This window comes from Hydra viridissima, unplaced genomic scaffold (assembly GCF_058129835.1).
Source record: "Hydra viridissima isolate aposymbiotic clone 2 unplaced genomic scaffold, HvirCarnegie_v1 scaffold_16, whole genome shotgun sequence".
Taxonomy (NCBI): Eukaryota; Metazoa; Cnidaria; class Hydrozoa; order Anthoathecata; family Hydridae; genus Hydra; species Hydra viridissima.
The window spans coordinates 2,232,394-2,255,549 of NW_028324315.1; the positions used below are offsets into that span (position 1 = coordinate 2,232,394).

Sequence of the window (23,156 nt, forward strand, 5' to 3'; positions counted from 1 at the left end):
AGGTAAAGATATTTATTTAGGAATCATGAAAATATATTTAAAAAGTGCAAACAAATGCTTGAAGATCCTAAACATGAGTATGCCAAAGTAAAACAGGAATCTTTTGATTGGAAGACTGTGGAAAGAACAGTTTTGAAAGATACTGCAAGACAAACCTTGGATTACTGCCAGTATTATGTTACTAATTAACGTAGGGTGAGGAATGCTAGGCTAGATTTGGCTGAACTAATCATGCAGTTTTTATCTGCTTCTGCCGATTTCAAATTCAGAAAAACCCGGGCTGTTGATCATACTTGGTTTTTGGTTAAAATCTATCATACCTCAAAATGTCCAAGCAATTGAGGTTTGTGCAGGAAAACAGTAAGATATTGGTAGATTTGAAACTCATCAATGTCTTCAAGCACAAGAAACCATTTGAGCTCCTGCTTCTGATCTAAATACTATTGTTCAGATGAAAGAGGAAGGCTTTTTCTTACAACCTGAAGTAGTTGATTCTGTATTAACATTTCTTTACAAACATGGTATCGCACATGATTTCTTGATTTGATAATTGTTTCTTTGACTCTTTTGGATAAAAAGGTTTCTATGGAGAAAAAAGCTGATACTTTGTTTTCTTTTTAGATGCAGAATTCTGATTTTTTCAAACATAGAAACAAAGATCAGAGATACGATCAGTGTAACTTAAAAAATGAAGATGCCAACAACTCTCACACCTTCAGTAGATGAATTTTATCAAACGTTCTTAATGATAGGGTTTGATAATTAGAGTGAAAGACTGATTGTCACCAACAACATAAACATACAGATGATGATATATATGATGCAACCGTTCGTACATAAATACTGTTGGAATAACAATGACCCGTTGAAATAATTGGAAAACCACTTAATCGATTTTGATGATGTTTTTTTTTTGTTTTAAAGCAAGTTTTTCTCTAAATACAGTGAAGCTTTTAGTTGACACCTTCGAGCTGATCACAATGTTTTCTCAATATAACTTACATTTTCCCCAGCTGTCATTCTCTAAATGAATTTTAGGGAAAAACCATAATTTAACCGATATATTTAATTTTGAATGTTAGATTTTTTTTTATTAAGCTGCTGTTTGGGAACTTCTACATAAGTCGAATACTTTATTTTTAAAAAATAATATAATTGTGTTTCGGGGAACTGTTGCTAGGCTTCTTGGATTTAAGAGACTGAGCAGTGAAGATGAATTTCTTGCACAAAAACACATTTTCTAGCTCAAAACTAGGATAATTTTTGAACTGATTGTCAGAAAAAAAAAGGAAAACATTTCTTATCGAAAGAAACTCTATGTAACTCCAGAATGAAGCTCCAGGATGAAGCTCCAGGATGAAGCTCCAGGATGAAGCTCCAGGATGAAGCTTGGTACAATATTTAATTTCAGATATATTTACAGAAATATTCGCATTTCACATTTCTTCATGACCTAAAACTTTCTTCCTCCTTTCGCTCTTTTTTTAGTATCCGGTTGAGTGCCGTTACGAATACTCGGAGCTTTATTCTTATTTCTGTTCTTTACATTTGCAAACTCATAATAATGTGTCCCAGTTTTCATCTTGTTCGTTGTCATGCGGGGTTCCTTCTAAACAAAACGAGATATAAAGGTATGTATAGAACCATTGCAGGATATTACAGAGTGGCTGTTCCATTCTGATCAAAGTTACGGCTTAATTTAGGACTTTATTTTTTTAAGAATTCAATTAATCGTTAATTAAAAACTCAACTTGTTAAGGAAAAAATTTTAATTAAATACAACCTTAATAAAATTACATAAAAAACTTTTTTAAAGACCGAAATATGTGAGTTCAAAAAACTCTTTTAAAAAGAGTTTTCTGTTCTCACATAAAACGAGGAAAATAACTCGACAAAGCGAGTTATTTTTCTCGTTTAAACATTTTTAACAGTAAACCCCCCACCCCACCACCTTAAGAGAAAAGATTTAGTCATACACAATAACTTTTCAAACAGATTAACCGTAACCTTTTTTTTCTTGTCACTTTCTGCATTTATGTCATCGACTTTCTTTCTCTTGTTTACTCTCTTTGGCTCTAAACATTTAAGTCACCCAAGGATTTGAACAAAAAGAAAAACAACAAAAAACACAAAAAACAAACAAAATAATCACATTTACACCAAAAAACAATAGGTAAACAGAAATACCTTGCATACAAACTAAAAGGAAGATATAAAGCTAAAAGCAATCTTTAGAATGTAAAAAGAATTTTTGCATTTTATAGACAAATAATTAGCCATGTAAGCATATTAATTCGCTCTAAAAGAAAGGTTTACTATGTAAAAAACTAAACTATTCTTTAAGAGCACTCAAATTGAAGTAAATCCTTTAGAACTCCATGTAGCAGATCTGCTACAAACTATTTATTTAGCCAGGCGTTTCAGTTTTAATAAGTTTGGCTTATCTATTTATGTCAATAATGCCATTTGTGGCAACTTGTTTACATAACATAATTAATTTGGATATTTTTAGATTATGTTATCAAGACCAACATTTAAATCTTACATTTAAAAAATGGTGGGAATGTCTGTAATTTGGCTCCAAATTACTCTCTTTTATACATTTGTATGACAGTTAAGTTATGCAATATGTTTCTCAATCTAAAAAAGGTTGAAGAAGTTTTTGAAAGTATATGTTTTAGCTTTATAGTTTCAAATGTATAGAATAGCTTGTTTAGGTTGTATGCAGCAGATATGCTACAATGGGTTATTTTTAGTTGCATAAAAACAAAAATTTTAACATAGAATTGGCTCTTGCTTATATTCTTGATGGGAAGAGTGACTTTGAAGACTTAAATGACTCAGATTTAGATTATGAACCTGAAAATATCAATAAAACTGTAGGTAAGACTCTAAAGCAAAAGAATTGCGATGAAAAGAATATCATTAACGATAATACAATATTAGTGATAATGACAACCAATCTTTGATAAACAAGAACAAACCAACAAAACAACTTTGGAAAAATGTTGACTTACATTTCGGTGATATAAAATTTCACCATAAACCATACCAGATGATGAGACTACTCCTTACCACTGCTTCAAAATGTTTATCACAGATAAGCTTCTTGTAATAGCCACATAACATCAAAAGAGATTGTATAGTTCATTGGTGTCTATTTAAGGATGGGGCTTAAGATGCCATCCATTAGATCAGATGTATTGGGAAACATACATGAGTTATGTTAGCTCTGTTTTATCACATAACTGTTTCTGGTCAATTTTGTGTAATTTACATTTTGTTGATAATATAAACTTAAAACAGGAAACTAAGGATTTTGACTGCATTTGGAAGTTGTGCTCTTGGATTACAGGACTATATGAAATTTTTTGAAGGTATCAGAAGTGGATCTAATGGATTTCTTAATGTTTACTAGGGTAAAGAAAACGAATTAAATCATCATTTAATGGAGTTGGTACATCTGTAGTTCTCAATGTCATCCAGTTTACTATCTGGTCATAACTTTAAAGTGTTTGCAGATAACTTTTTCACATCACTAACTGTTGAATGTAATCAAAGAATAAGCAATTTTCCCATTACTCAGTGAAAAAATTTGCATAAAGTTAGCCGTGAAGGTATGATTATTGTACTGACACATATTCTAATTAAATTATGGTACGATGGTATGACAATAAAGTTTTCACTTTGAGGTTATCATGTGGAATTGAACCAGTTCATGCTGTTAAACAATGCAACTAAAATTGTAAAAGGTATATGTTAATCAACCCTATATTGTTAAAACATACAACAAGTATATGAGTGGAACCGATAAGCTTGATATGATATACTTGTGTTACAAAGTTAATTTTAAGTGTCATTTTTGATATATATATATATACATTTGAGTGCATACAACAGTGATTGCATTAGTAAATGCATGGATTCTATACTGTAGAGATTTAAAATTTGTAAACCCAAAGGCAAAGCATATACCCCTGAAAAAGTTTCAAAAGAGGTGGCAAGTCTAATAAGAACAGAGAAATGCAAGATTGGCAGACCATCTCTTGAAACTATGATATCACCAAAGGCTAAAAGATCTACGCTTGTTTAAAGCAACCCAACATAAGATGTAAGACAAAACGGAACAAACCATCTACCAGCATACACTGAAAAAAGACAGCGATAAAAAATACCCTGGTTTTCATATATTCAATCCCAAAAATGTTTAGCTTTGTATGCAAAGGGAAAGAAACCGATTCAAGGATTTTCATGCATAATGAGTTATTAAATCAGTAGGAAAAAGACATTTTTTATATTTCCATAGGTCACTATGGATAGGTATAATTTAAGGATTAATAATAAACAGAGTAATTTTAACATTTATATACTGTCTTCTATCATTTATATCTGTCTTATCGTTATGTTTTTTAAAAGATCATACATTTGGGTTTAAGTAATTGGTTATAAAGTACAAAATAACCATAATATACATAATACCAGATAACATACCTCTATTATTTTCAACAGCTTCAACACATAAAATGGAACTGTTTGACGTGACTTGATATTTCACACCTGAAAAAAGAAAAAAATCATTTCAATACAGTCCTATATGGTTTGTAACTTACATGACTTCCAATTAGTTCTAAAGTATTTTTAATTGCTCAAATATGGAAATTCAAATTTTATTCAGATTTAAGGTTCAAAAGATTTACCACTATCTATTAAAGGTCAGAGTGTTATCAGAAACATTAATTCACTGAGCTGAATATAAAAAGGTAATAACACAGATCATTACACAACTATTTTGTGTTTGGGTTAGCTTATTTAGACTTCTGGCAAAATTCCAGTCAAGGAAAACAATTCAGCAACTTAATGTTAAACTGACCTTGTTGTTCCTGAAGCTCAACTTCATTGTTCAACTGTAATGTATTGTTCAACGTGTCTTTTTCACAAGTGCTATTTTCACTTGTGTCTTTTTCACTCGTGTCTTTTTGTATTTGAGTTTGCACGGAAGTTACACCTTCTATACTGCTATCCTTTATAACATGTTGCGATTCATCACCCAGTTTAGGAACTGGCTCACTGTTTTTGCCTGATACATCACCATTTGTATTTATTTCTGTATCAGGTGGAGCAACAAAATAGGGCAACCTTCCTCTTTGATAATCAGTTAAAATCATTTTTGCAACAGTATTAATATCTGGTTCTCCACCCTGTAACAATATTAATAATGTACATTTAAATGCAGGTCTTAGATCAGATTCCTGAACTTGCATATTTTTAAGTTTTACTTCATACCTTAAGTAACCTCCCAGATTTCCTACAAAGAGTTTCTAAAAACTCTTCAGCAGACTCCCAGTCATCTATTTGGTAAGTTTTTTGAATATACTGTTTTTTAACTCGACGAAGAACTTCAGAAATATGGTCAGAGGCATCTTTAAGGTTTTCTACACGCACAACACCTTTAAGCACTATATCTGTTTCTGTATCATCAGAAGGATAAACTACTCCAGGACAATCGATTAAATAGATTCTTCGCATTAACGTCACATATTGCCAAACCTAAACATAATTTGTAACATCACAGAATGAAAAGGATCAATAAGTCAATATTACATAGTGAGAAAGAAATACCTTTGTTTCCCCAGGAACAGGAGCAGCTTTGCAAACTTTTTTTTTCTTTAGTGTATTAATTATAGAAGATTTTCCAACATTAGGATAACCAATAAAACCAACACTGCAAGTAAAAGAACAGAGATAAATAATATTTGCAGATAAATAAAACACAAATGTTAAAATAGCACCATGTTTCTAAATTAATCTAGGTGCTGACTAACAGTGTCAACATAAAATATTAGAATTTAATTTATCAGAGAATTGGCACTACCTAATATTAATTAAAAAGCAGCAATTGACTTCTCTGAAAATTAATAGATTTGACAAGTAACACACCTGATATTTTTCTTATCTTGATGTAACTATAAGTGAACAGAGACACATAATTACATTAACTTAATAATTGAAAGAAATAGTTTCACTTTATAAAAAACAGTTAAAAAAAGAAAAAAAAAAAACATACCATTTCACTTTATAAAAAACAGTTAAAGAAACTTCTAAAAACATACCTTTCCACTTCATAAAAAACAGTTAAAAAAGAAACCTCTAAAAACATACCTTTCCAAATTGACGAAGAAGTTGAATTAAAGCTCCTTTACCAAATGGATTATTAACATTTGCATGAAATGCCAATGTAGGATATTCTGTAGATAACAATGCAACCCACTTTCTCTATAAAAATAAAGAGGGTGTGTATTTATATATATATATATATATATATATATATATATATATATATATATATATATATATATATATATATATATATATATATATATATATATATATATATATATATATATATATATATATGATTAACCAATAATTTTACAAAAACAAATAAAATTCAAGAGTACCTAAATTAAAATATACGATGATTAAAACCCTACCGTCACCCATGTTGGAACAAGATCACATTTATTTAGGATAAAAACCAGGTGCTTGTGCTTTTTCTCATTCTTTAAAAAAGTTTCAATATGCTTTGAACGAGTTCCATTAGGATCTCTAGCATCAAGTACCTAATAAAAAAAAGCCAAATAAATAGAAAACTTAAATGAATAAGGAAGTTGTTGAAGATTAAATACCTTTACTGAAATTGATCAAAGCATAACCCTAACAGACTTCAATTTTATTAACTTACCAGTTCAAATTGTTATCAGGGGATTCTTTATTTACACTCACTAGGGGAAAAAGGAATACAAAAAATCAAAGTTGAAACACCACATACCTGTATGACAACATCTGAAGAATCAATGACCTAAAATAAAAACAACAAAACAGTGGAATATATCAACATAACACTCAATATTTATTACTTGATTGTCTAATAAGTAATAAGTTAGTACTACAAATATTATCAATGATTATTATTGCAGTGATAGCTACTGCAACATATACTTTGCAGTGCAAACTCTGTAAACCAAAGTGCTTTAAAATAGCTTTTCACCTTATAAAGTTCATTCCAAATTCTTTTCGACTGACCTTTAGAAAACATACGGTCTCGGATTTCACTTTTTTCATTAAAACTATTTACATTCACTAAGTCTGAATCCTTCCCAACAGTATACTGTTCTAAAAACAGAAAAAGTGATTTGTTACAAGTCAGATTTAAAAATTTTTTTACAACTTTAAACAGACAAACATTGTGGTGAAAAGTTCAAATACTAAAAAATATTAGTAATTCTGACAAAAACACAGCATTTGTAAAAAACTATGGCTCTCATATTTTTATATCTATTCCAAAAACAACCAGCCACTTTTGTTTTAAGTTAGAGAAAAAATACATACCTTGTGATTCCTCGGCAAGAACTGCCAAACCCTTAAAATGAACAAAGGAGAATGTAAACCAATAAATAAATTGACTGAAAAAAATATGTAAAAAAACTGACTTTTATCTTAAATTTTCCCTTTTAATAATGCAATTACAAATTTCAATTTAAGAAATATAACAAAATATAGTTAAAGCAAATTGATAAAAACCAAAAAAGAAATTCAGGACCATGGAGAAAAGTCAGCTATGATATGTAAATGTAAGGAAATGATAAATTGCTATAAACAAAGGGTAATTTTCCTTTATACATAAATTTATTTCATTACAATCTGGATATTAATCTAACAATATTTACATATTTAAGAAAAACAACTCAAACATACTTAAAACCAAGACAACATCAAGGCTTAAATAAAACAGTTTGGGTATATCACCTGCACCAAGTACAGGTGATATACCCAAACTGTTCATTTAAGCCTTGCTCATAAAATATTAATAAAAATTTGAATTTTAAATTGTTACCTCAAGATCGCCAGCAGCAATAACAGGGCGCTTTCTGTGAGCCTTTGGACCAAACGTGTTATCAAATGAATCGGTATCAAGCAAATGAACCCTAGCTGTCTGTAAATATATATGTATATACCAAAAAAAACTAAAAAACTTTATCTCACAAAAATTAAATGCAAAGTAAACTCAATCATACCTTTTTACGGTCATCCAACAGAGACAAAGGTAACTGAGTCTTTTTCATAATAACCTAAAATCATGACATAAACATTCAGGACAAATATTCAACAGAAACAGTTTAAATATAAAGAATGACAAAATATTATGGCTTCCATTTAATTTAATTTATGCAATTAAGATCATTAATAATAACCTTATAAGGATCTGACAAAGTTTTCCCCATTTCTTCCTGAAATTTTTGCAGTGCAGTTTGAGATATAACTTTCGTATTACCTGATTTAAAAATAAAGGTTCTCCATGTAAATCAGCACAGAATGTAATATTTTTCAAAATAAAATTTAATTGATTTTTTTACCCTAAACTATAAATAAATTTTATTGTAATCAATACAAAATTCCTTGTTTGCATTTAAAAAATTCAAGAGATCATCTTTGTTAACAAGAAATTACCGAACCATTTCCTGTTTGGTTCCACTCTCGCAACTTCTCCTGATATTGCTTTTTTCTGGAATTCAGCTGCTATGATGATCTTTCCTTGCTCATTCCTGGTTAACAATAAAAACTGTTTTACTTATAAATTTCATTCTAGGTTACTTCTATCAGGTAAATAAAATAAAAATACAGAATTAAACGCATTTCTCCAAGGTAGAAAGACAACATTAAAATCTTTTAGGGGAAAAGGGAATCTTAGCAAATACCAGTAATGATCAAAAAATAGAATACAATAAAACCAAAGAAAAAGAAAAAAAAAAAGCTCTAAATTGGAGATGTCAAATTTAGAATAATTATGGAATTATTTGTAAAATTCTATAATTATGCATTATTTATAAAATTCCAAAAGTTTTCTGATTTGGGGATCATCAAAAATATCAGCCTTTGACTATACCATACTTAACCCAAATAAAAGTTGACACTTTTGTTGAAAGCAATAAAAATTGTCCAACTTTTTATTGCTTTCAATAAAAATTGTCCAACTTTTTATTGCTTTCAATAAAAATTTTCTTTGGTTTTATTGTATGCTAATCCTTTTCTTTGGAAGCAGAAACTAAAAAGCGCCAAAAACTATTCTTTCTGTAAAAATTAAAAAAATTACTTTGTAGAACATATGCAATTTTTACCTAATCGGCTTACCACCTTTGTACATTTTTATTCGATTTATAGTAGCCCTACTTCGTGTCCTTGAGCCCACATCAGGTTTTGGGCGATCTAAATCAAATTTACCAGGGTAAATATTATAATTTTACTGATATACAAATGATTGGAGTAATTTAAACGCAATACCCTAATTAAGAACGACCTAATAACACTATGTTTTAATAACACTATGGCTAAAGGCAAAATAATTCAATTTGAAACAATATATTGATTTTTATCAAAATTCAATTTACCAGGATTGTTACTACCCTTCTTTTTGTTAAATGTATTACTGTCAGCATGCTTCCTCATTGGTTTACCCATCTTGGAATGAGATACAGACTGACACCTACAGGATTCTTATCGTTGCGTGAAAGAATCTGTAGCTTTTGCTTATTTTTAAAAAGTGAATTAGTGGTCACACTGACTTGTGGTTCAAAATCTGCTTTTAGTAGTCACAAACGCACTGTTTACCAAGCCACTGAGAACCGTATCGTTAAACTGCCGTAAAAAAACTGTTTTTTGCGGCATTTTAACGGCATAGTTAAACTTTACATAAAAAGTTACATGAAGATCATACCCACTGATCTCAAAATATAACTGGATAGCGTATACCAAAAAATTTTTTGAAGCCAGTTTTGGCCTCCCAAGATGGCGGCGGAATTAAGGAATGGTGATATGAAAATTATGAAACTGATGATAATCAAGTTTTATATCTTAAGCTCAAATATTGATAAATATATAATTTTCTAATAAAAATCTAGTTTTTTTGTTTAACATAAGATTTTATTCATAAAAATAACGGAATATTACATATTTACAAAAATTTCAAATATAAATATTTCTTTATTTAACAAAACATATTCTTACAATAAGTTGCTCTATATTAACTTTCAGATTTTCGTTTTTTAGAATAGATATGATAAAATAAAAATTCTCAGTAAAACTAAGTACAAATTTTAATTTTAATTTGCTTTAATTTAGTTTGTTTAATAAAAGTAAAGAAAAAGTATTTGTTTGCTTGTGCAGAAATCTCAAGTTTCAAATAGTTAGCATTTGTTATATAATTTATGTACCTTTTAGTTCTTAACTACCCAATGCTGTGTGCTAGAAGGTTAATAACACAACAGCATGGTAGGCAGCTGATTTTATTTTTAAGATAAAATATTTTTTAGGCATTAGTTCATCAGATAGGCACTAAAAAATTATAAATGCTGCATGAACTATTAGCTGAGCGCTGTGATTACACACAACTCAGAGGTTCCTTCTAGAGTTATATATATATATATATATATATATATATATATATATATATATATATATATATATATATATATATATATATATATATACATATATATATATATATATATATACAATCATAAAAATATTTTTGATTGGTTTTTGAATAGGATAAGTTTTGTTAATTGCTTTCTAAGCTTTTTTCCAGTTATTTTGGCAGTTTGTTTTTTACCCAGGTGATAAAGATATATATTTGCATAGTTTTCTGAAATAAGCTTAATCAGTGCAAATAAATGGTTATCAGTTATAGCTGAGTCAAACATATGAGATGTTTGTTCATTAAATATTTTTGAGTAATCAACTGATCTCAAAACAGCACCAGAAATGGCATTTTGAATTTCTATTTCATTTGGAAGGTTGCCATTTATTGAGGCAAGCAACCTTTGGAAACATCTTTCAGTTTCTTCGCATATGATAGTAACACTTTTAGTTGGTTTGATTAACCCTCCTCTGTCTTTGAATTTTAAAAAACTGGTTTATTCGAAATGATAAGAAAGTACTAATCCATTCCAACATTTAATGCAGATAGTTTATTGTAAATTTACGTATCATAAATTTTTTGATAAGATACATAATGTTGATAATGTTTGATAACATACAAAATATATGTTATCAAAACATTCCCTAAATGATTTGTTTTAAATAACAAGTTAAAAACAATTGACTCAATTATTGAGAGCTGAAATATTACAAAGAATAATATATAAGTAAAATAACATATTAAAAAATAATATTTTGTACTTAATATTTTTATTAAATACTATAACTATTAATTACATATATGTATTAAATAATCCTAGAAGGAACCCCTGAGTTGTGTGTACTCACAGCACTCAGCTAATAGTTCATGCAGCATGTACATATCTGGTATCTTGCTACAAAAATTGAAAATATAAAATTTGTCAAAATTTTAAGTAGACACCACTGCCGCTTACCATACAGTCATGTTATTAACCTTCTAGCACACTGCATTGGGTAACTAAGAACTAAAAGGTACATAGATTGTGCATAAATATTATTTAATCGTAAAGTATCGAATATTTTGTACCTTAGTATCAAAATAATTACTTTAATTGTCAGATTTTTTTAGAAATCATTTCATTTCTTTAAAGTCATTAAAACTTTGTTTCATAGTCTAGTTTTTCTTTCAAAACTCTATTTATTTTCTTTAATATTTCTGTAAAAAGCCTTATAAAATGTACATAGATCACCGCTAGGAGCTCCGATCGCCGCCATCTTGGGAGGCCAATTTTGGCTTCAAATTTTTTTGAAAAAGGCAATTGAATACGCTATCCAGTTATATTTTGAGATCAGTGATCATACCACAGTAAATGACTAGATGGCACTTAAAGAAGCAACAAAATTGAGAAGGTCAGAAGAAGACGGGTCCTGAAAATGTCTTAACTGAATTTGTAGAAGAACAATTGTTTGAATGACTTGAAGTGTAATCTAATTTTTGGAGCTATCCTTAAATGAAGGATGAATTTACTAAGGGTGTTTCAGACGTACGGAAACTTCTTAAATCTTCCGATACTCCACCGTTTAAAAATGTAATTCCAGTTGATGGGTAAAATATTTTTTTAACAGAAACTCTGAAGCAGTTCTTTGTAACCCTAAATCTATTAGCAGAGCAGCAGCAATTGTTCCAGCCAGCAGAATCAAGAAATTTTTCACAATTTTTAAGAAAATACTTTTACAGATGGTTTCTAAAAAAACGGTTTGTCCAGATACGTCCTACAACATTGATAAGATAAATTTTGAATTGAACCCGAGCATGAAGTGAGTTTTTTCAAGGAAAGTTGCGGAAACAGTTTACAAAGCTAATTCATTAAAACCTAAAGAAAAAATCAAGGTCTGATATTGCTTTGAAGGAATGGTTCTATGTTAAAAACTCAGATCATTTTGAATTAAAAGTTTACTCAGATGGGAGATCTTGCTAAGGCTCCTTGAATTTTCAGTAATGATTTTCAGCTCACTTAAATTCAATTTCAATTTGGATGACAAAATCGACGCTCTTTCAATGATTAAATTGAAAACATTGATGAGAGATTGAAAGATGATACTTGCCCTGTTTTCATCTTCATTAAACTAATAAAGATGGAAAGAGCAAAAAAAAAAAAATCAAAGTCATTTGAAACTGTTGCTTAAAAGAAGCGTGGAAGACCAGGTAATACTCAATAATATAATAAATATGAATAAATTATTATAGTAATAATAAATTTATATTTTTAGTGAAATTTTGAATATTTTGAAAAACTTAATTAAAATTTTTTTAAATTCTTATTTTGCTAAAATGCAACAAAAGCAATTTAACCTTAATGTTTCTTTTAAACTTATTGCATTTTTTCTTATAACAGTTTTATTTTGGCCATTTTTTAAAATACAACAAAAAACAAATTTTTTTTCCCGCAAAAAATAGAGTTCATGTCGCAAAAAGTAGATTTGTTAGGTATTTTTGCTTTCTAGTAAGATCGTGAAGATCCATTAAAAACGGGACAGTAGCGTGTATAATGCTTTATATACCGCGCATTTTTCATTTGAAAAGAACATATGACTCAAAAGTTATGAGCACTCAAAGTTTCTATGAACGAAAATACCGCAAAAAACAAATCTTTTACCCAAGACAATTTAAAAAAGATAGCTACGGCGATAATTAGGGACAGACCAAAAATATGATAACACGGAGGCCGTTTTTTCCATGTTTTCCCCCTGTTTTTCTTAAATATCAGAATTACAGTGATTTTCTGTTATTTTTAAAAACTCCATTACGGCTTTCAGCCAGTTTTTCACATTTACAGCTTTTATTCCCCCGTTTTAATTCTAGAGAAGAATAATTTTTAATGTATCACATAAAGACATCACGCATGATGACTAATCGTAGGCTTAACTTGTTTTTGTGATTTACAGATTATTCAGATAAATCGGAATCAACTGATTTAATAGAATATCAGCGTGTTGCGTACTGCGATGCTACAGCGAAACTGATGCAATACTATTGCCCGGCTACTGAAGTACGCTTCACGCAGCCTGGGATGTTTGATCTACAGCAAGTTAAAATTTTGACCAACAATGCATTCCTAACAAGTGAAATTGCTGCCTTAAAGTGGCTGTTAAATATGTTGATGGTAATGCGAAGCCACTGACATTAAAAAAGTTGGTGAGAATTGTTAACCAAACAATAAACAGTCAGGTAATTAAACCAAACTTTTACAGGAGATTTCAAATGGCAGGTCAACTGTTGACTGATTTTTTTACCCCAAATGAAATTAAAACCTTTGATGTAAAAACAGATTTAAATCCAAGCCACGTGGCTTCACTTCACTGAAAAGATTTATCAACTCTTGTAAATCAGGTTGTTCGGTCGCGAGAGATTACAGTTAGCTACATAGTAAAGCTTGGCATTTATTGTGGAAAGAGCTTTGTAAGGTTTTGCATCAACATTACTAATAATTCCTCAGGAAAGGAAGCTGGCAACTCACAACCTTAACTGTACACCAGTACTTTTATCAACAAAAGTCAAACTTTAAAAGAGGCACAGCCACACAGAATATAAAAGTAGACTGTTGCGCTACATTGTGGACTTGAATAGAAAGCATCTTTAAACTTTCGCGAACAAAGTTGAAGAAAATATGTCTAAGAAGTTGTGCTAGTTTTTGAAAGATGAAACAAATGAGAAACTTTAATATGTCAAATTAGAAAGAAAACTGTTGTTAACCACAGAAAATAATCCCCCCTCTGATTAAAAAAACTTCTTTTTTTTTCTTGTGTAGAGTCATTTTAAGAAATGCTCATTCCAAGAAATATGAGATTTTTTCCAACTTTTTCAAGCCCAAGAAACATGTTTTTATTTTATCGTAAAAAGATGCTTCCTGTTTGTAAAAGAATAAAAGAATTTGCATTTTATTTGTTCATATTGATGCATTTTTTATGCAATTAGATAAAATGTTAAAGTAACACATAAAATTGAATTACATAGAAGGTATCTGAATCATTATTGTTAAGACATATAACGATTGCTACGCAAAAAATTCCCTTTGGAAAATCATTAACGATTTGCTCTTTGGACAAATATTAACGATTTCAACACTACAATTCCCTTAGACATTAATTTCGCACGGAGAAATTCTCGTGTGAATCTCATACCTAAGTATGTAGGTTAAGATCGTCTTTTACAATTTTTATGAAAATTGCATCAAGGGATATGTATTACTTCATATAGGTGATGCTCTCTGGAGAGACGCGTTCTGTATAACTAATTCTTCGGGTCACTAGATCTTTGGGTAATTAGACTTTCGGGTAACTAGATATTCGCGTATGTAGATCTTCAGGTAAAATAAGATCTTGGGCAATCTGGAATTTGTTACGAGTTTTTATGTGACAGTTGACAGCAAACAATCTTAAAAAAAGGTATTGAGCTCCACCAAACTAACGGCTACCAACAAGCGATAAAGTGAAATCATGCTCACGTTAGTTTTGATTTATGACAATTTATTTTCAGTCTCTAGTTCTTCTTGAGCTGCATGAAAAATGAAACAAATAAAAAAAATTAAATACTGCGTAAATATGAAAATAAATATAAATATATAATGAATATAAAAAAATATATAGATGTGATTCAATTCTAAGATAATTGGGTTGCAAAATAAAAAGGGATGGAGTTGATTGGAAAAGGTATTTTAGAGTGAGAAGCTTTTAGAAACGCGATAGTGGCATTAAAGAGTTAGTAAAATAAAGCTGATTCATTATCCAAGAGTGTAAAAAAATCTGGAAAACGGAGTTTAGATTTTAGTTTTCGTTTCAACTTGGATTCGACTTCCGAGGAGGCTGAGGAGGCCCAAATAAGTAAACAAACAAATCCTTGTTGAATCGCTGTTCAAAGAAACCTAGTTACGCGTGACAAATCTCGAACGATGAGATCCTATTTATTTCTTCCTTTAACTCTAATTTCTTTCGCTGTTGAAGTTTCATCCTTAAAACAAAAGCGAAAGAATGAAGCGCTAAAGGAAAAAGCTGCTAAAGCTAGAAATGACATACCTACAGCTAGAGTGATAAAGCGGATGATGATGAGATGAACTTGGAAATTTTATCGGACCTCAAAAAAATGTAGAGCCTCAAAGTTATCTTTTTGAATGAAATGTAAACAGTTAGCGCAACCAAATCATTTTGGCCCATCACCTAAAGCGAATTCACTCTCAAGTTTTAAAATTTTAACGTAGGCGCCGAAATGTAAATTTTAAACGCAGCCCATCATCTTGTCCGCAGTTATCCCGAATTTTTAAAGCGCTTGCGCTTCGCTGAAATTTCCTCGAAAAATCTGTTGTTTACTCTCGGATTCTCTCTTAAAAATGTTTTTTTTTTTAAAAAAAGCCTTTTTTAAAAAAAAAAAAAAAGAAACAGCAACTCTTGTCATTAAATCTAACTTTTATTTACGAACCTCTAATCTAAAATTGACTCATTTTTAATGCCCAAAAAGGGATGTCGTTTAGAAACTCCGATTTTGAGACGAGATTAAAACAAGCTTTATTTAGAGCAAGGGTTGTCTATACTAAACGAAATCTCCATCATCACTAGTATTTCATATAGATTTTAAATTAGCATGTGAGCCCACATGGTTTTCTTAGAGACAGCGTTTCATAATGGTAGTAATAAATAAATATGTTGAGGGGGTGAAATCAATATTTCAAAAACAAAGTTGTGCCTAGTCTTAAGGTATAATGACTTTTAGAAACAGAAAAAAATTTTATTAACATAAATATCTGTCAATAATACAATTTTTAGTTTTGGTTAATTGTATATAACACCAGAGTAGTTAATTCCATCCTCCAAAGCTATTTTTTTTTTTGCTATTTATGGTTACATGTTATGATGTTATTTACTTTTAAAAAGTACATAAATAGTTTACTACATTGATTAATTGTAACAAGAAAAAAAATCTAGTCATAGTTATCTGCCTGCATAATGCACTTAATTTATTTTTAGTTTTATGATAGCATAATTAACTCAACATTTTAAAATTGATTAACAAGAATTATTTTTAATTTGTAAAATTATGTTTTCCATATATTTATGTATATTTATTTATTAGCTGTAAATATTATCTAGGTTGTGTTTCATATGTATACTTATCAGATTAAATTGAATAGATGTGTTTTGACTAACAATTAGCTCAACATTTTATTGAAGAGCGAAAGTAAAAATCTGTATTGGTAATTAAACAATGAATCAAAATATTGTCAACCATAAAGTTGTAGATTCACTCAATGTAAATAAGTCACCATTTCAAAAGTTAACTCCAAATGGAGGAGGTTATGATACACATGATAAAATTATGAAAATCCCTAACAATAAAATGCTTAAGGAACGGTCATATTCAGTAGATATGCCCCACAGAGAAACGGTTCGAGGTCCTCTTAAAGCTGATCACTCTATTCACCTTTCTCAGAGAAAACACTTAGATAATGTTAAAGTCAGTCAAGTTAATGTGCTTCCTCTAAAAAAATCAACTTCAATGTCAGATGTAAGTAATAAAATAAATAATGACGAAAAAGATAATTTTAAAAGACTCTTTGATAATGGTTTTACAGAGAATGGGCAATCTGTTAGAAGACGATCATTTGAGCTATTATGTAGTGCTAAGTTAAAACTAAATAAATTGGGGCAAATAAGCTCTACTAAGCAAAACACTAAATCAATCCATAAGAGTTATGGGTCTTCAAATGATGTAAACAATGTGAGAGAACGTATTTCAAATATAAACTTTCTAAATCAGAAATCTATGGAACATGATTTAACAAGTCACCACAATGATAATCCAAATGAGGTACAAAAAGCTGACCAAATAAGATTAAAAAGATCAAGTTCTGAACTCAATGTTAATCTCAGAACATCAAATTTTAATTCAAGCATCAATGACACTTTAGGGTCGACATCACCCACTCAAAGAAGGGTAAGTAAATGTTTTGAAAGTTTAAATGAAAATTAAAAACAGTCTCTTGTTTTTCTTTGGTGAATAATTCATCTGCGTATTTATTATATTAAATCTCATTTAAATTTCTTGCATTTCTTTGCCTGATTAATCATTTCATATGGTTTCTATTAGTTCATGTTTTTAGCCCAGCTTATCTTTAAATAAACTAGTTTCTTTTAAGATTTCTGTTTCATGTAATTTAGCACAGCTTACCATCTAAAAAAGGTCAAGTACAATTCGGTCATGGTTTGGTTGGTTTGCAAAACCTTGGCAATACAGTAAGTTTTCATGATTTATTTTTGAAGATATTAGTATTTGTTAAACAGATCTTAATTTATTTATTATTTCAATAATTTGTTTGAAAAAATTAACATGGTGGCTTCATAAAGTGGTCATTCATGGTCAGTAAGTTTTCATTGTTATTTATACATGTCATTCATGGTCACACATGGTCTTTTTAAGATATGATATGCAACAAAAAAAAACTAGCCCAGTTACTTAGTTATATTTAATCTGAGCAAAATATTTATTGGGTTAGAATGTTTCATACAAAAAACCATCTCAATGAGGAAGTATAGAACTTTTGAGTATTAATTAATATTCATGCTATAAAATAGCTTCATTTACATGATTTTTGTTTACAACTCTTGGTTGATCTTGCTTCATGAGTCCAACATTTGCCATTTAGTATTTAAAAAATATTTCATATATACAGGTGCAGTGTTATTGAATCTAAAGTTTTTTTTTATTATCAGTGCTACATGAACTGCGTTCTTCAATGTTTATTTAAAACAAAATTATTGCGTGATTATTTTTCAACCTTTAAAGGATCTAATGGTAAACTTGCAAATGGTGAGTTTTTGCTCTGTGTTTTATCTTTGTCATACGTTTCACTGGCATAAATATTGGTTTATCATTTTTCTTGAAGAATTTTTCCTATTTTTCAGCATTTGCACAATTATTAAAAGATGTTTGGTCAGAAAATGCACCAAATCATATCGCCCCTTCTAATCTGAAAAACCATATTCAAAAATATGCTTCTCGATTTTCAGGCACAAAGTAAGATTAATTGACATTTAATTTTGAAACTGAATTTTTTTTTTTTTTTTTTTTTTTAACTGGATGTAACCTTAAATAAGTTTTGTTCAAAATATCTAGAAAAACTCCTGTTTTTCTAGATATTTAGAAGATCTTTTAAATATTCATCATTTAGAATAAATAAAAATTTTAGAAGAGTTTTTATCATTGCACTATCATTTATCATAACAATTTTGTGCCAGTTATGATATGATGATTGTAAGAAGCAGCAAGAATTTGCATAAACTAAAGCATTTCAAAAAGCACATTTATCTTTCTTTCTAATTGTATTCTATCTATAGAAAACTGTGATTGTCTGTCAAGTTGTTATTACACCATGGAGGAAAACATAAAAACATAGAATATTTTCACCATTTAAAAAAATAACAAAAGTTTATCATCTATTTCTAATTACCTACAAATAATTCATCTCCACTTCAGTTTTCTCCATTATAAAAGCATGGATATGTCAATTGTTCCAGTATATAATTTGAATAATTTTATTAGCTACATTTACTTCTGCATAGTTATTGATTTGTGTAATTAATCCACTCCTTTATATACTTTCTTAATTTTTTTGTTTGTTTTAATTTAATAATCATGAATTGAAATAATCATATTGAATTGCATAACATTTCATATTGGGCAATGTTCCAACCAATCACGAATATTGAACAACAAGCCAATCAATCAATTGTATTTACAACATTTTATTACGTTAGTTTAAATATTTTATTCAATCTGTTTTTAATCCTTAGTCAACAAGATGCACAGGAATTTCTGCGCTTTTTGTTAGAGGGAATTCATGAAGATTTAAATACTGTAAAAAAAAAGACTCTTTATCCTGTACTTGATGACAAACATTTAAGGTATTTAATTTCAAACATCCGTTTCTAAAGAAATAGGTTTTTCCACCCCACCCCCTCCCACTTTCACCTTCCATAAAAAATGTTTTTTTTTAAAATTATTTTAATATTTGGTTTGCTATGATATCATTAAGTTCCTTTTTTTTAATTTTATTTTAGTGATGGTGAAAAATCAAATGTGTGTTGGGATAGATACCTAACAAGAGAAAGCAGCCCAGTCCAAGGTTTTAGATTTGATTTGTGGGCTTTTGTTTTGTTTTTTCCAAGTTTGTTGTAATTACATTAACTGAAGTTTAACAAGTAAATTAGTAGTTAAAAACTTATTAATTTATATTTCAAGTTTTACAACAGCAGTTGATATAATTAGTTAATTAGTACAATAGTGTAAATTTTCCTGCAGCCAGCAAAATATTGATATTGCTGCTTCTTGCTTAAGGTTTATATCATGAATCTTTTATGGTACCTCTTTTCCAGCATGAGCAATGTTAATCGTCATGCTTTTTTTGATACAGATATGTTTGTTGGTCAGCTTAAAAGTACATTAACATGCTCTGTTTGCCAAAATCGCTCAGTTACTTATGACCCTTTTTGGGATTTGTCATTACCAATTCCGGTAAAAATTGTCTTTTAAGTTTGTTTTCGATTTGATGTTTAGGGTAATTCTTTCTGATTTAGTTTTAGGATATTTTACTCACAAATGTTATATTTGTAATGAATTTCAATAGAAATCCGTTTTATCAAGTATCGACTTAATAAAATGTTTTGAAGCTCTTACACAAGAAGAAACACTTGATGGAGAAGAGAAACCAGTGAGCAACTTTCATTGATATTTTTAATACTCATGTTATTTTATTTTTTGTTTTAAATTTTTGTAATAATTGCCTATCTTTTAAAACAAATTTTTTGTTTTTTTGTCTTGTTGCATTTATTTTGCCTTTTATCAATTACTGTACTTTTATTGTTGATTTTTATATTAGACCTGTGAGAAGTGTAAAAAGAATAGAAAATCTTTCAAGGGTTTTCTCATCGAAAGATTCCCAAAAGTTCTTGTTTTGCGTATCTTTTTCTCTTATAAAAACGCTGTATAAGAATATTTTTTATTTAAAATGATTTGAAGGAATTTTAAATTGCTTTTTATGTTTCTTTGCGATTGATTTTCCTTTACTTGGAGTAATTTAGATCTGAAAAGATTCTCGGGGCAACGCTTTCGAAATAAATTAGAGACCAAAATTGACTTTCCAAATATTCTTCCGTTAAGAGAATTCTCTGCTGATAGCTCAGGTGAAAATAATTTTTCAAATATAAAATAGTGAGGCAATCTTACTTACAGTTAAATCCCGGTAACTCAAACACCGGTTCACTCGAAATGTTATTATCTCGAACTGTTTTTAATTGTGGGAAAAACTTCGCTTAAATCGAAAATTCGTTAAGTCGAACCATTTCCTTGGTCACTTAAAGGTTCGGCTTACCAGGAGTTAACTGTAAATAGGGAAATATTTATTGGAAGCAAAAAAAATGTAAATGAGAAATAACAATTAAAACAGTTAATTTTTTTTTCTTTCAACCAAGAAAACAAATATAATTCTTAAATAATCGACAGTTATTTAATTTTTTTTTGAAGTTTTTAATGATAATTTTTTTTACAGACAAACGTCTAGAGCCTGTATATAGCCTTTATGGTGTTGTTAATCATATTGGAGGGACACTTGGTGGGCATTACACTGCTTTTGCGAAACATCCAGATACCGGTTGTTGGCACATATACAACGATGCGATGTGCGTGTTGTATTTTTTTATTATTATTTTTTTTTAACAAAGTAAAAATTCTGTAACGTATCAATTTTCCATTGTATTGATTTAGAGTGGGTGAAGCAAATGTTTCTCGCGTAGTCTCTCCATCAGCATATCTTCTCTTCTATGAGTTAACATCGACGTAGTTTTAAAATATCGTTATAAATTTTCTCGTCCTATATCATGTATTTATACTCTCTTTTATAGAGATTTATTTAAATGAAAAACAGTTCAGTTGTAGTTTACCAAGATTACAATGTCAGGATTATTTAAAAAACCCATTTTCGATTGCCATCAGTGGTATCTTTGAGATAGAACCACTGTTTTTAAAGAATTTTTAACATATATATATATATATATATATATATATATATATATATATATATATATATATATATATATATATATATATATATATACACGCACATTCATACACTCATACATATATGTCTAGAGGATTTTTATACAAAATAATTTAAAGATTTTTTACTATTTTAAAAACGATATTTCGCTTTTTAAAAAATTTGTAAATATGTTATTGTGCTTAAATTGAGAAGAATGAAATGAAACTGATTCTCTCTCTTGCAATACTTTCATGTTGTGCAAACGTTAGCTTCGGGAATATTTTGAGATAAGTGTTTAAGAATATCACTCTGCAATTAAATACACGATTAATCGTAGAGTAATAGAGTTTAACATACGATTAATCGTAGAATGATCGTGTAAATGGCACGTTTCTCTGGTTCAATGACAGGTTATTGAAGGAAAATGAACAAAAATACAAACTTTCTTTTAAAAAATGTAATTTGATTGGTTTCTATGAACATGAAAATGCAAGGCTTTCTTCGCATATTCGGTATTGTAATGCGAAGATGTGAGCCTAGTAAAAACTAGTTATAACTCGTAATTTAAAATTCTGAAAAATACATTTAACATTTGTTATATTCGATTTTTCGCTTGCTTTTCGAATGTTTCTGATTCCTGATGCAAACGTTAGCCTGGATTCCAATTCTGTTTTGTGCTATCACAACGCTTGGGTATGTTATACCATACATCATTTCTACAAGTAATGGTCATGTATATTACATATTTCCTGCTATAAGTGAAACCGGAAATCATTTACCAGAAGCGCTATTTTTTCGTGAGTTACTAAACTTCTCTGGCTTTTTATCAATATGTAACGTTTATGTTCGTTACGAACAATACAACTTAATTTTGGCCGAATTAAACGCAAGTTTAACGTCAATAAAAAAGATAAACTTATGTTGCTTAATAAACGGTATTCTCGGAGGAATCGGTGTCACATTTGTGGCGAATTTCAAATCAGAGGCTCCCAACCCATTAAATACAGAACAGAAGAATATCATCTCAGAGCGGTCCATTCACTATGCTGCTGCATTTCTTGTTTTTGTAACAGGGATTTTATATTGTATTCTACAAACATTTTTATCATTCCAAGTTGTTTCTTATAGAGTAAATACACTCAAGATTTGTTACATAAGATTGATATTAACAATCAGTGCAGCCTGTAACTTTTTTTTGTTTATTATCGGGAAATTGGTTTTGAAGAACCTTCTAGGGCAGCCCACGAATGACTTGCGGATACGCGAAGATCCGTGGTTTTACTTGCACGCGATTGCAAACTTCTCAGAGTGGTTATTGTGTTTAAGCTTTACGTGGTTTTCACTTACGTTTATAAACGAGTTTCAAAAAATTGAAATAAGAGCTATTTTTAAATTTAACAATGATAAATCCTCGAACTCATCTCAATCAATAAGTTTACCAAGTGGCACTTCAAACGAAAATGAACCAAATGAAATAAGTAATTAGAAAACGAATGAGTAAAAAAAAATGCAAACATTTTTTTAACGGACATCAAAGAATTTAGCAAACTTACAGCCCGATCATATAAGCAGCTACAAGCATGACGAACCTTTGTTTATAGCTTGATAAAGAAGCTA

The 23,156-nt window shown here is 29.4% G+C and overlaps 3 protein-coding genes across 4 annotated transcripts; 2 read left to right on the forward strand and 1 right to left on the reverse strand.

The window, feature by feature from the left end:
- Positions 1 to 1,296: 1,296 nt before the first annotated feature.
- Positions 1,297 to 9,700, reverse strand: LOC149877304 (uncharacterized). Of its 2 annotated transcripts, none has more exons than XM_090073547.1 (18): positions 9,447 to 9,700; positions 9,177 to 9,264; positions 8,514 to 8,603; positions 8,253 to 8,332; positions 8,076 to 8,129; positions 7,895 to 7,993; positions 7,390 to 7,420; positions 7,049 to 7,173; positions 6,830 to 6,859; positions 6,492 to 6,620; positions 6,160 to 6,273; positions 5,938 to 5,963; positions 5,620 to 5,722; positions 5,284 to 5,547; positions 4,871 to 5,198; positions 4,492 to 4,557; positions 2,008 to 2,075; positions 1,297 to 1,609 (listed from the first exon to the last, which is right to left on the reverse strand). In XM_090073547.1, the coding sequence occupies exons 4-18, from the start codon at positions 8,280 to 8,282 to the stop codon at positions 1,454 to 1,456; spliced, it is 1,623 nt and encodes a 540-aa protein (XP_089929673.1). In that variant the 5' UTR covers positions 8,283 to 8,332; positions 8,514 to 8,603; positions 9,177 to 9,264; positions 9,447 to 9,700; the 3' UTR covers positions 1,297 to 1,453. The 2 variants fall into 2 exon arrangements, with proteins under 2 accessions (XP_089929673.1, XP_089929672.1); XM_090073546.1 differs by having other exon boundaries at positions 8,509 to 8,603; positions 9,447 to 9,651.
- A 6,402-nt stretch (positions 9,701 to 16,102) lies between these two features.
- On the forward strand, positions 16,103 to 21,444 carry LOC145198819 (ubiquitin carboxyl-terminal hydrolase 2-like). Its single transcript, XM_090073910.1, has 12 exons — positions 16,103 to 17,440; positions 17,665 to 17,739; positions 18,217 to 18,313; positions 18,409 to 18,520; positions 19,297 to 19,407; positions 19,564 to 19,628; positions 19,917 to 20,017; positions 20,130 to 20,213; positions 20,382 to 20,460; positions 20,584 to 20,685; positions 21,051 to 21,180; positions 21,266 to 21,444. Exons 1-12 carry the CDS (start codon positions 16,712 to 16,714, stop codon positions 21,339 to 21,341), a joined length of 1,761 nt encoding a protein of 586 aa, XP_089930036.1. The 5' UTR covers positions 16,103 to 16,711; the 3' UTR covers positions 21,342 to 21,444.
- Positions 21,445 to 22,058: 614 nt separating this feature from the next.
- On the forward strand, positions 22,059 to 23,130 carry LOC149877305 (DNA damage-regulated autophagy modulator protein 1-like). Its single transcript, XM_090073986.1, has one exon. It carries the CDS (start codon positions 22,180 to 22,182, stop codon positions 23,023 to 23,025), a length of 846 nt encoding a protein of 281 aa, XP_089930112.1. The 5' UTR covers positions 22,059 to 22,179; the 3' UTR covers positions 23,026 to 23,130.
- The last annotated feature ends 26 nt before the right edge of the window (positions 23,131 to 23,156 follow it).

What these genes read in the sequence shown, in the direction of transcription:
- LOC149877304 (XM_090073546.1), bottom strand. Translation starts at nt 9,516, where the DNA reads ATGGGTAAACCAATGAGGAAGCATGCTGACAGTAATACATTTAACAAA. An exon ending in ACCAAACAGGAAATGGTTCG is followed by an intron (nt 8,333 to 8,508) that starts GTAATTTCTTGT and finishes TTTTTAAATCAG; the next exon opens with GTAATACGAAAGTTATATCT. An exon ending in CTGTTCCTGGGGAAACAAAG is followed by an intron (nt 5,548 to 5,619) that starts GTATTTCTTTCT and finishes AATTATGTTTAG; the next exon opens with GTTTGGCAATATGTGACGTT.
- LOC145198819 (XM_090073910.1), top strand. Translation starts at nt 16,712, where the DNA reads ATGAATCAAAATATTGTCAACCATAAAGTTGTAGATTCACTCAATGTA. An exon ending in TCTCGATTTTCAGGCACAAA is followed by an intron (nt 18,521 to 19,296) that starts GTAAGATTAATT and finishes TTTAATCCTTAG; the next exon opens with TCAACAAGATGCACAGGAAT. An exon ending in CACATATACAACGATGCGAT is followed by an intron (nt 21,181 to 21,265) that starts GTGCGTGTTGTA and finishes GTATTGATTTAG; the next exon opens with AGTGGGTGAAGCAAATGTTT.
- LOC149877305 (XM_090073986.1), top strand. Translation starts at nt 22,180, where the DNA reads ATGCAAACGTTAGCCTGGATTCCAATTCTGTTTTGTGCTATCACAACG.